At 39.8% G+C, this 11713-nt stretch overlaps 1 protein-coding gene across 1 annotated transcript; it reads right to left on the bottom strand.

Annotated features, from left to right (window-relative positions):
- Positions 1-319: 319 nt before the first annotated feature.
- LOC112909622 (olfactory receptor 2T11-like) lies at positions 320-9561 on the bottom strand. The gene is given in 3 exon segments (XM_025985599.1): positions 320-703; positions 8643-8733; positions 8735-9561. Coding segments are annotated over 3 exon segments (1302 nt in total).
- Between the last annotated feature and the right edge of the window lie 2152 nt (positions 9562-11713).

Below are 11713 nucleotides of genomic sequence, written 5' to 3' on the forward strand. Positions count from 1 at the left end.
GCTTCTATCAAGGTAAGAAGATGAAAAAATAAATAACAAGACTTCAGCGTGGGAGGGGAGAGCCCCACGAAGAGCTGCGCTAAGGCCGGGCAGGAGACCCCCCAGGACAGGGAAGCCCAGGCCGGGAGAATCAGGAACTTTACCAACCTTCCCGGATGGAAAGGCGCTCACAGGGAACTCGGGCAGGATCCCAGGAGGCGCAGTGGAGCCCCCAGGTTCCCGGGGTCACTAACAGAGGAAGTGGGGAGAGGACGCCACACACCATGGGCCGAGCTCTGAAAAGGACTGGAGCGCGCACCCATCGGAGCCCAGGAGCAGCTCAGGTGGTGGCTCTGGCAGCGGCTCGGCAAGGAGGGGAATGTGTGGCCCGCAGGAGGGGAGAGCGATTCCAGCGGTGCAGGCCCAGGAGCCCAGGGCCCCGGGTGACAAAGCCCAGGATCTGGCGATCCCCTTGGGCAATTGGGGGCGGGAGGACACAGGACAGCAAACACGCTCCTGCCACCAGGCACACCCGAGCTGTGCAGGACAGGGCCGCCGACACCCGGGGCTGCCAGGCTCCCGCGGACTGGGAGCTGCAGGACTTCATGTGGGAGCTGACTTTCGGGCTGGAGAGCTGGCCGCCGCCAGTGTTGTTGTTCCTCCCTATATCACCTTGCGACTGGGTCAGAGTGGGGAGGCCAGAATACAAGAATCCATCCAAAAACTGGAAAGAACTCAAATACAAAAGCTAACCTTACACATAAAAGAGCTAGAGAAAAAACAGCAAATAGATCCTACACCCAGCAGAAGAGGAGAGTTAATAAAGATTCGGGAAGAACTCAACGAAATCAAGATCAGAAGAACTGTGGAACAGATCAACAGAACCAGGAGTTGGTTCCTGAAAGACTTAGTGAGATAGATAAACCATTAGCCAGCCTTATTAAAAAGAAGAGGGATAAGACTCAAATTAATAAAATCATGAATAAGAAAGGAGAGATCACTACCAACACCAAGGAAATACAAACGATTTTAAAAACATATTATGAACAGCTATACACCAATAAATTAGGCAATCTAGAAGAAATGGACGCATTTCTGGAAAACCACAATCTACCAAAACTGGAACAGGAAGAAATAGAAAACCTGAACAGGCCAATAACCAGGGAGAAAATTGAAGCAGTCATCAAAAACCTCCCAAAACAAAAGTCCAGGGCCAGATGGCTTCCCCAGGGGAATTGTATCAAACATTTAAAGAAGAAACCATACCTATTCTACTAAAGCTGTTTCAAAAGATAGAAAGAGATGGAGTACTTCCAAACTCGTTCCATGAGTCCAGCATCACCTTAAATCCAACCAAAACCAGACAAAGACCCCACCAAAAGGAGAATTACAGACCAATATCCCTGATGAACAAAGATGCAAAATTCTCAAGATACTAGCCAATAGGATCCAACAATACATTAAGAAAATTATTCACCATGACCAAGTAGGATTTATTCCCGGGACACAAGGCTGGTTCAACACTCGTAAAACAATCAGTGTGATTCATCATATCAGCCAGGAAGAAACGAGAACCATAGGATCCTCTCAAGATGTGGAGAAAGCATTTGACAAAATACAGCATCCATTCCTGATCAAAACTCTTCAGTGTAGGGATAGAGGTAACATTCCTCAACATCTTAAAAGCCATCTATGAAAAGCCCACAGCAAATATCATTCTCAGTGGGGAAGCACTGGGAGCCTTTCCCCTAAGATCAGGAACAAGACAGGGTTGTCAACTCTCACCACTGCTATTCCACATAGTACTGGAAGTCCTAGCCTCAGCAATCAGACAAAAAAAAGACATTAAAGGCATTCAAATTGGCAAAGAAGAAGTCAAACTCTCCCTCTTCGCCGATGACATGATACTCTACATAGAAAACCCAAAAGCCTCCACCCCAAGATTGCTAGAACTCATACAGCAATTTGGCAGTGTGGCAGGATACAAAATCAATGCCCAGAAGTCAGTGGCATTTCTATACACTAAAAATGAAACTGAAGAAAGAGAGATTAAGAAGTAAATCCCATTTACAATTGCACCCAAAATTATAGGATACCTAGGAATAAACCTAACCAAAGAGGTAAAGGATCTATACCCTACAAACTATAGAACACTTCTGACAGAAATTGAGGAAGACACAAAGATTCCATGCTCATGGATTGGCAGAATTAATATTGCGAGAATGTCAATGTTACCCAGGGCAATTTACATGTTTAATGGAATCCCTATCAAAATACCATGGGCTTTCTTCAGAGAGTTAGAACAAATTATTTTAAAATTTGTGTGGAATGAGAAAAGACCCCGAATACCCAGGGGAATTTTAAAAAAGAAAACCATAGCTGGGGGCACCACAATGCCAGATTTCAGGTTGTACTACAAAGCTGTGGTCATCAAGACAGTGTGGTCCTGGAACAAAAACAGGCACACAGTTCAATGGAACAGAATAGAGAATACAGAAGTGGACCCTCAAGTTTATAATCAACTAATATTCAATAAAGGAGGAAAGACTATCCACTGAAAGAAAGACAGTCTCTTCAATAAATGGTGCTGGGAAAATTGGACACCCACATGCAGAAGAATGAAACTAGACCACTCTCTTGCACCATACACAAAGAGAAACTCAAAATGGATGCAAGTTCTCAATGTGAGACAAGAGTCCATCAATATCCTAGAGGAAAACACAGGCAACACCCTTTTTGAACTCGGCCACAGTAATTTCTTGCAAGATACATCCACGAAGGCAAAAGAAACAAAAGCAAAAATGAAGATAAAAAGCTTTTGCACAGCAAAGGATACAGTCAACAAAACTCAAAGACAACCTACAGAATGGGAGAAGATATTTGCAAATGACGTATCAGATAAAGGGCTAGTTTCCAAGATCTATAAAGAACTTATGAAACTCAACACCAAAGAAACAAACAATCCAATCATGAAATGGGCAAAAGACATGAAGAGAAATCTCACAGAGGAAGACATAGACATGGCCAACATGCACATGAGAAGATGTTCTGCATCACTTGCCATCAGGAAATTGAAAATCAAAACCACAAGGAGATACCACCTCACACCAGTGAGAATGGGGAAAATTAACAAGGCAGGAAACAACAAATGTTGGAGAGGATGCGGAGAAAAGGGAACCCTCTTGAACTGTTGGTGGGAATGGGAACTGGTGCAGCCACTCTGGTAAACTGTGTGGAGGTTCCTCAAAGAGTTAAAAATAGACCTGCCCTACGACCCTGCAAGTACACTGTTGGGATTTACCCCAAAGATTCAGATCCTATGAAATGCCGGGACACCTGCACCCCGATGTTTCTAGCAGCAATGTCCACAATAGCCAAACTGTGGAAGGAGAGTCGGTGTCCATCGAAAGATGAATGGATAAAGAAGATGTGGTCTATGTATACAATGGAATATTACTCAGCCATTAGAAACGACAAATACCCATCATTTGCTTCAACGTGGATGGAACTGGAGGGTATTATGCTGAGTGCAGTAAGTCAATCGGAGAAGGACAAACAGTGTATGTTCTCATTCATTTGGGGAATATAAATAATAGTGAAAGTGAATATAAAGGAAGGGAGAAGAAATGTGTGGGAAATATCAGGAAGGGAGACAGAACATAAAGACTCCTAAGTCTGGGAAACAAACTAGGGGTGGTGGAAGGGGAGGAGGGCGGGGGATGGGAGTGAATGGGTGACAGGCACTGACGGGGGCACTTGACGGGATGAGCACTTGGTGTTTTTCTCTATGTTGGCAAATTGAACACCAATAAAAAATAAATTTATTATTAAAAAAAATCATTTGTCAAGATCAGTGGTATTTTTTCCTGGGATACAAGCATGGCTCAATATTTGCTAATCAATCAGTGTGATACACCCCATCAATAAAAGAAAAAATGAAAACCAGTTGATCATTTCAATTGATGCAGAAAAAGCATTTGACAAAATATAACATCCATTCATGATAAAAACTCTCAAAAAAGTAGTTTTAGTGGAAACATAACTCAACATAATAAGTCATCTGTGAAAAACCCAGTAACATCATCCTCAATGGTGATCAACTCAGAGCTTTAACTCTAAGTTCAGAGAAAAGACAAGAATATCCACTCTTACCACTTTTATTCAGCATAGTACTGGAAGTCCTAGCCATGGTGAGTCGACAAAAAAAAAAAAAAAAAAGAAAGAAAGAAAGAAAGCATCCAAATTCATAAGGAAGAAGTAAAACTTTCAGTATTTGCAGACAAGATGATATGCTACATAGAAAACAAAAAAAAAAACCTAACATATAAATGAATTAAGTAAAGTTAATTTACTTTAAGTATATTTAAGTAAAGAATACAAAATCAATTCACAGAAGTTGGTTGCATTTCATACACTAATAATGATGTTCTGGAAAGAGATATTAAGAAAACAGTCCCATTTATAATTGCAGCAAAAATAAAATACCTAAGAATAAACTTAACCAAGGATGTGAAAGACCCATATTCTGACAAGTATAAAGCAATGATGAAAGAGATTGAAGGTGACAAGAACAAATGGAAAGATATTCCATGTCGGGATCAAGTCCCACATCAGGCTCCCTGCCTGGAGTCTGCTTCTCCCTCTGCCTATGTCTCTGCTTCTCTCTGTGTCTCTCATGAATAAATAAATAAAATCTTAAAAAATACCGGCAGCATTTTTCACAGAACCGGAAAATTTGTATGGAACCAAAAATGTCTCTGACTAACCAAAGCAATCTTGAAGAACAAAGCTGGAATCATTACAAATCTGGAGTTCAAGTTATATTACAAAGATGTAGTAATCAAAATAATATGGTTCTGGTACAAAAATAGACATACAGATCAATGGAACCGAATAGAAAACTCAGAAATAAACTCACAAATACATGGTCAATTAATCTTTGCCCAAACAGGAAAGAATATCTAATGGGGAAAAGACAGTCTTTCAACAAATAGTGCTGGGGAAACTAGATAGCAACACACAAAAGAATAAAACTGGACCACTTTCTTACATCATATACAAAAATAAATGCAAAATGTAGATACCATCACACACCTGTCAGAAAGGCTTTAAAAAATTGGTGTAGCCACTGTAGAAAACAGGATGGAGTTTCCTCCAAAAATTAAAGATAGTATTACCATATGATCCAGGAATTCCACAACTGGGTGTTTTCCAAAGAAAATGAAAATATGAATACTAGAAGATAGAGCCTTCCATATGTTTGTTGCAGTATTATTTACAGTAGCCAAGATATGGAAGCAACTCACATTTCCATTAACAGAAGAATAAAATGATATGCAGTATATATGTTTATATATACATAATATATACATAAATATACATAAATATATATGCATATTTATATATACATAAATATATAGAATAATACTGAGTCAAGAAATAGAATAAGATCTTGCCATTTACAACAATATGGATGGACCTAGAGGATATTACTATGCTAAGGGAAAAAGTTAGACAAACACTATATAATTTCACTCATATGTGGAATTTAAGAAACAAAACAGAGGGGGGGGAAAAGAGATGATAATGAGATCCTTAAATACAGTGAACAGACTTGATGGCTGGCACAGAACTCTTGGTGAGAGAATGAATGAAATAGGTAAAGGGGAGTAAGAGTTTACTTATCTTGATGGTCATTAAGAAATGCATAGAATTGTGGAATCATTATGTTGTACACCTGAAACTAACAGAACATTGCATTGTAAACTTGAAAGTTGCTTTGAGAGTAAAGCTCTGATGTTCTTACTATATCAAGAACAACAGGAAAATAGTAATAATGTGAAGTGAAAGATGTGCTAATTTACCTTACTATGGTAAATATTTTGCAACTTATACAGGCATCAAATTATCATATTATACACTTTTAATTTAGACAATGTTATAACCCATTATATCTCAATAAAACTGGGGAAAAGATCGTCGAAGACACTTGCACGCACAAATGCACACACACACACACATATAGCAGCTTTGGGGGTACTGTTTATTTCATCAGAATATACTTTTATGATACATTTTCCCCCTCAAATCTTGAGTACTTCCTCAAATTATTTTTTCAGAAGAGCCTTCTAGTTATCTTGTTTAGCTTTTATTCATTATTTATGATGGCCATGTAATTATCCATCATATGGATGGACCACAATTTATTCAGCCATTATCAGACTGGTTGTTGCCAGTCTTGGAGCAAACAATACCATAAAAATTATGCATTTGCAAATGTTAAGTTGAGATCACAAGCAAGGAGGTGACAACTCAGACAATTCCTGAGGAAAAAATGTGAAGCAATATTTAATTTTAATTAATTGAATTCCAAAAAAGGCATAGCCATCTACCTTTATCCCAGTAAAGCCAAATATGCCTTTTTCCACACATTATATCCACCAATAGATTTTATTGTTTTTATTTTTTATGATTTATTTATTTATTTGAGAGAAAGAGTGTGCACATGAATGGTGGGAGGGGCAGAAGCAGAGGGAGAAAGAGAATCTCAAACAGACTCCTCACTGAGCTCAGGGCTAGACACAGTGCTGATCTCACAATGCCAAGTCAAAATCAAGAGTCAGGGGGCTCCTGGGTGGCTCAGTCAGTTGGGCATCTGCCTTCTGCTTGGGTCATGATCTCAGGGTCCTAGGACCAAGTCCTGCATCAGGCTCCCTGCTCATTGGGGAACCTGCTTCTCCATCTCCTCCTTGCTTATGCTATCTTGGTTGCTATCTCTGTCTCTCTCAAATAAATAAGTAAAATCTTAAAAAAAATTTTTCTAAAAAATTCAAGAGTTGGTCACTTAACTGACTGACCCACTGATGTACCCCCATCCACCAACAGATTTTAGAGTCCTTTCTGGTTTTTGATGAGCTGAGTGATGTTAAATAATATATACTACTAAAATTAACTTTTATTCCCCTTGGGGCATGGCTGGTTATGGTTAATTATAAATTTTGCAATATATTTCACTTATAAACTTTCATTATGATTCATATGGGCTGGTATCAAAACCATTTCCTTAGTCACAGAAAACTAAAGAAAATGTAGATAAACTACATCAGGAGAATCTTGCCTTGGGCCTTACCGGGACTCATAATTCTAACAGAAGTTTATCTCTTTTGTCATGTGAAAGTTGGGACCACCTGAAATTGCCTGGTCACAATATCATAGACAAGGCTTGTGTGGATGCCCTTCACAGCTCTTCATTTCAGGAGTGGCTGACCAGCTTCCATCCTGCCCATGTTCTGTGCACCAGTGGAACCATCCACTCTGGTCATATGCATCAATCTGTTTGCATGTGTTCCTTATGCAGTCATGGATCTCATCCTCAGAAGCCAACTCAACTTCCCACTAATATTCCTCTAACCAACTGTGAAATGTTACTCATCTCTATTGGTCACTTGAACTTTACTGATGGTCCAGTCTGCTCCATTCTTTGGTAAAATTTACAATTACTTTACATAGACCACCAGCCTCCCAAATTCTTCAAGCACTTTTATTTCTGTGCATCAAAAGTGACCCACTTACCCAATTATTATAAGCAAATGACAGTGTCTCAGAAGCACTTTAAAGTATTGCATAAGGAGACTCCTAACTCTGGGATCAAACAAAGGGTCACGGAAGGGGAGGTGGGGGGGGGTGGGGTAACTGGGTGACAGGCACTAAGGACAGCACATGATGGGATGAGCACTGAGTGTTATACTATATGGTGGCAAATTGAATTTAAACTAAAAAATGGGGACACCTTGCTGGCTCAGCTGTTGAACACTTGCTTTTGGCTTGGGGTGTGATCCTGGAGTTCTGGGATCAAGTCCCACATCAGGCTTCCCATGGATAAATTTTAAAATGTAAAAAAATATATATTGCATAAGTAAAAAGACAATTCTGACTATTTACTGATTCCAGAAAGTATGTTGAATATTTACCATGGGGAGGCCTTGAAAATGCTTAAAATCAAAAGAAAACCCAACTACCCTTGCCAATGACAGACAATTATTTTTACTCAAAGATAAGTACATCGATTTCTGAAGGAAGAATCTTTTTGAACTATATGTAAACTGACTCTTGTTAATCTGAGAATGACTGAGAAACTTTCTAAAAAGACAAGCAGGGAGAAAAAAACCAATATGTTGAGTTGCCAGGGAATTCAAGAAAATCACTATTGTTTCTCCTAATAAGATCCATTTATTTTTACACATCAGTTCCATCTGTCTTTCCTAAGAAGTTGGCACTTCTAACAACAGAAATTAGCAAGACTTGAATCACCAATAACATGAACAAATGTAAGCCTCAGAGGACACTGAGAAATGTCTAAATATTGGAGGTACAAAAAGAGAAGATTGGAACTTAGTCTATGCATATAAATTGGAATAAAAAAGAGCAGTTAAATTAACCCATTTTGGGAACAAATGGTTAGAATCTGAGAGAAATTTCTTAACAAACTATTCATTTATGATTGAATTAATATTGCCAGTGGAATTCAATGATGTGAATTGCCCATAGGGCTATGGAAAAGTTCTTCATGCTGATAAATGCGATTGTGGATGCTCCTGGAGTTTTTATCCTTGACTCTAAATAGCTCTTTTCCACATTGATATTTATGTGTTTTGTTAAGAGACTGGATGTTTCCTCAGGATTTTCTGAAAAGCCCCCACTACATCTTTGTTTCTCAAGCTGTAGATGAGTGGATTTAGCATGGGTGTGAGGACACAATACAGACACAGCCTGTTCTTGCTCAACGGTGTGGAAGAAACCAGGTGTCATGTACATATAAACACATGGTCCTAGATAAAAACTTACCACTGTATGATGGGATGAGCATGTGGCCAAGGCTTTGGTCCTGCCTTGGGGGGATTTCATATGAAGAACAGTGAGGAAGATGAAAGTGTAGGAAGCCATGATAAGTCCAAAAGGGACAATGATAAAAGCAATGCCCATAACAAAGACCACCAGCTCATAGGTGGAAGTGTCTTTGCATGAGATCTTCATGATTGCTGGCATCTCACAGAAGGAATGGTAGATTTCTCTAGAGCCACAGATAGGTAGACTCATGGTATAGGTTGTATGAGCTGTGGAAGCTAAAATGCCCCCAATCCAAGACACAAGGGCCATTTGCAGACAGACCCTGTGGTTCATAATCACTACATATCTCAAAAGGTGACAGACAGATACATATCGGTCATAGGCCATAAGGGTCAGGAGGATGCATTCAGCACCTCCAAGAGTAAAGAAGAAAAATATCTGGGTTTCACAGGCAAGATGTGTGATGTTTTTTCTTCCAGAGAGAAAGTTTATCATCTTTGGATCAGTGCTACTGATGAAGGCCAGATCTACGAGAGAAAGCTGACTGAGGAAGAAGTACATTGGGGTGTGAAGCCTCAAGTGCATACAGATAAGAAAAAGCAGGATGAAGTTCCCAGTGACTGCAACCAGGTAGATCAGGATGATAGTGTAGATAAGGATGCTGACATACTTCACATTGGGGAAGAGTCCTGAGAGAATGAAATCTGTTGTTACTGTCTCATTTCCTCCCTCCATGGCTATAACTGATCTGGTTGAACCAATATCAGAAAGGGAGACAGAACATGGAAGATTCCTAACTCTGGGAAACGAACTAGGGGTGGTGGAAGGGGAGGAGGGCAGGGGGTGGGGGTGACTGGTGGCGGGCACTGAGGTGGGCACTTGATGGGATGAGCACTGGGTGTTATTCTGTATGTTGGCAAATTGAACACCAATAAAAATAAATTTATTATTAAAAAATTTTTTTAAATAGTAAAAAGAAGGAGAAAGCAAGGAAAACAAGAACAAATGAGATATTATAAGACCTCTCGAAATGCTTTTGTTGTGAGTTGATTATTGCTGTAATAATACAAGATGAAAAATAACTCTATGAATTTCAGTGCTTATAACAACAAATGTGTTTTCTTATTCCCACATCTACAGGCCAGTTTAGCTTCAGGCTGAAGGTCAGGCACAGATATACTTTACCACATGTGTCTCATTCTGTGGCTTTCTTTTCTCAAGAAAAACGGCAAGAGCTAAAAAGCAGCAACCAGAATCACATGGTTCCCTCTGATGCCTGAGCTCAGGATTGACTATCATTTCCAACCCCATACCACCAACCAAAGCAAGTCACACATAAAATCATCAATGGAGTGAGGACGTAAGATCCACACACAGCAAGCCATGAAAGAATGGGGATGGTGAAGGGATTGGAAGCAGTTAATATAGTCTAAGTTTCTCAAAGTTCCTAGACCACCATGCTGTTTCATGTTATTGATGCTGGGTTTTTGGATAGTTCATGATCCAATTCTTAACCTTCTGTTTAATATGTTCTATTAAGGCCCAGTAATGAAGATATATAGATTTCCTATGATCATAACTAATTTCACTATGGTGAATAATTCGAGATCATGGGTACCACTTAATATATGAATAGTTAGGCAGGCAGCAGGTAAACACATAAACACTTAGCAGTCCTTTTTCTGCGGATCTGGTTACATAAATCCATGGAAGAAACCATAGATGGGTGTGAGGTAGAGTGCCATGAAATAAACCAGCTATCCTTGTACTTGAATGGACACTGGGATGTCATTTCCTGAAATGGTACACATCAAAAAGAGATTTATGGATATGGTCTGTGATGTGTTCTCATTTAGATTTGTTTGTAGGGACCCAATATGAACCACATCAGGATAAACTCAGAAATAATAATGATGGGTGCCTGGGTGGCTCAGTTGGTTAAGCATCCAACTCTTGGTTTTGGCCCAGGTGATGATCTCATGGGTTGTGGGATAAAGCCCTATGTAGGCTCCTTGCTAAGCAGGGAGTCTGCTTGAAGATTCTCTCCCTCTCCTCTTCCCCATACCTCACCTTCTGCTCATGCTCACTTTCTCTAAAATAAATAAATAAATCTGAGAGAGAGAGAGAGAGAGAGAGAGAGAGGTGCCTGCATGCCTCAGTTGGTTAAGTGTCTGTCTTCAGCTCAGTTGATGATCCTGAAGTCCCAGGATCAAGCCCCATGTCGGGCTCTCTGCTCAGCATGGGTGTCTGCTTCTCCCTTTGACCCTCCCCCCTCATGCTTTGTCTCTCTCACTCTCTCTCTCAAATGATTAAATAAAATCTTACAAAATACACACAGAGACAGAGGCAGAGACACACAGAGACAGAGGCAGAGGGAGAAGCAGGCTCCATGCAGGGAGCCCGATGTGGGACTCAATCCCAGGTCTCCAGGATCACACCCTGAGCTGAAGGCAGACTCTTAACCGCTGAGCCACCCAAGCATCCCAAAAAATTTTAAAAAAATTAGTAAAATAGTAATAAAACCAAGCTCCATAAGCTGTAAATGAGAAATTAGTTTGTGCCCATGTTCAAGAGGGAAGATACTCCTCCCAACAAGTTTATAGAAGTGGAAACAAAGTTTTGTATTCTAAGCAGCTTGGAACAAGCTATAAGAAAATAAGCATGGTATTTAAGTATTTTATGAGCATGTCACTCAGATGGCATTTAGGCATTAAGAAAACATAAATTTACCACGAACCTATAGAACAGAGAAATGAAGTTAAGGAGTGGGGTAAAAAAATAAAAAAGGAAAACTGATTGAGACATGAAAATACTATTAGGATTTTTCACTCTCCCAACCAACACTACTAAGTGACGCATCCTGCTGACACTTGTGATGTATAAATTC

Source organism: Vulpes vulpes, unplaced genomic scaffold (genome assembly GCF_048418805.1).
Source record: "Vulpes vulpes isolate BD-2025 unplaced genomic scaffold, VulVul3 u000000629, whole genome shotgun sequence".
NCBI lineage: Eukaryota > Metazoa > Chordata > Mammalia > Carnivora > Canidae > Vulpes > Vulpes vulpes.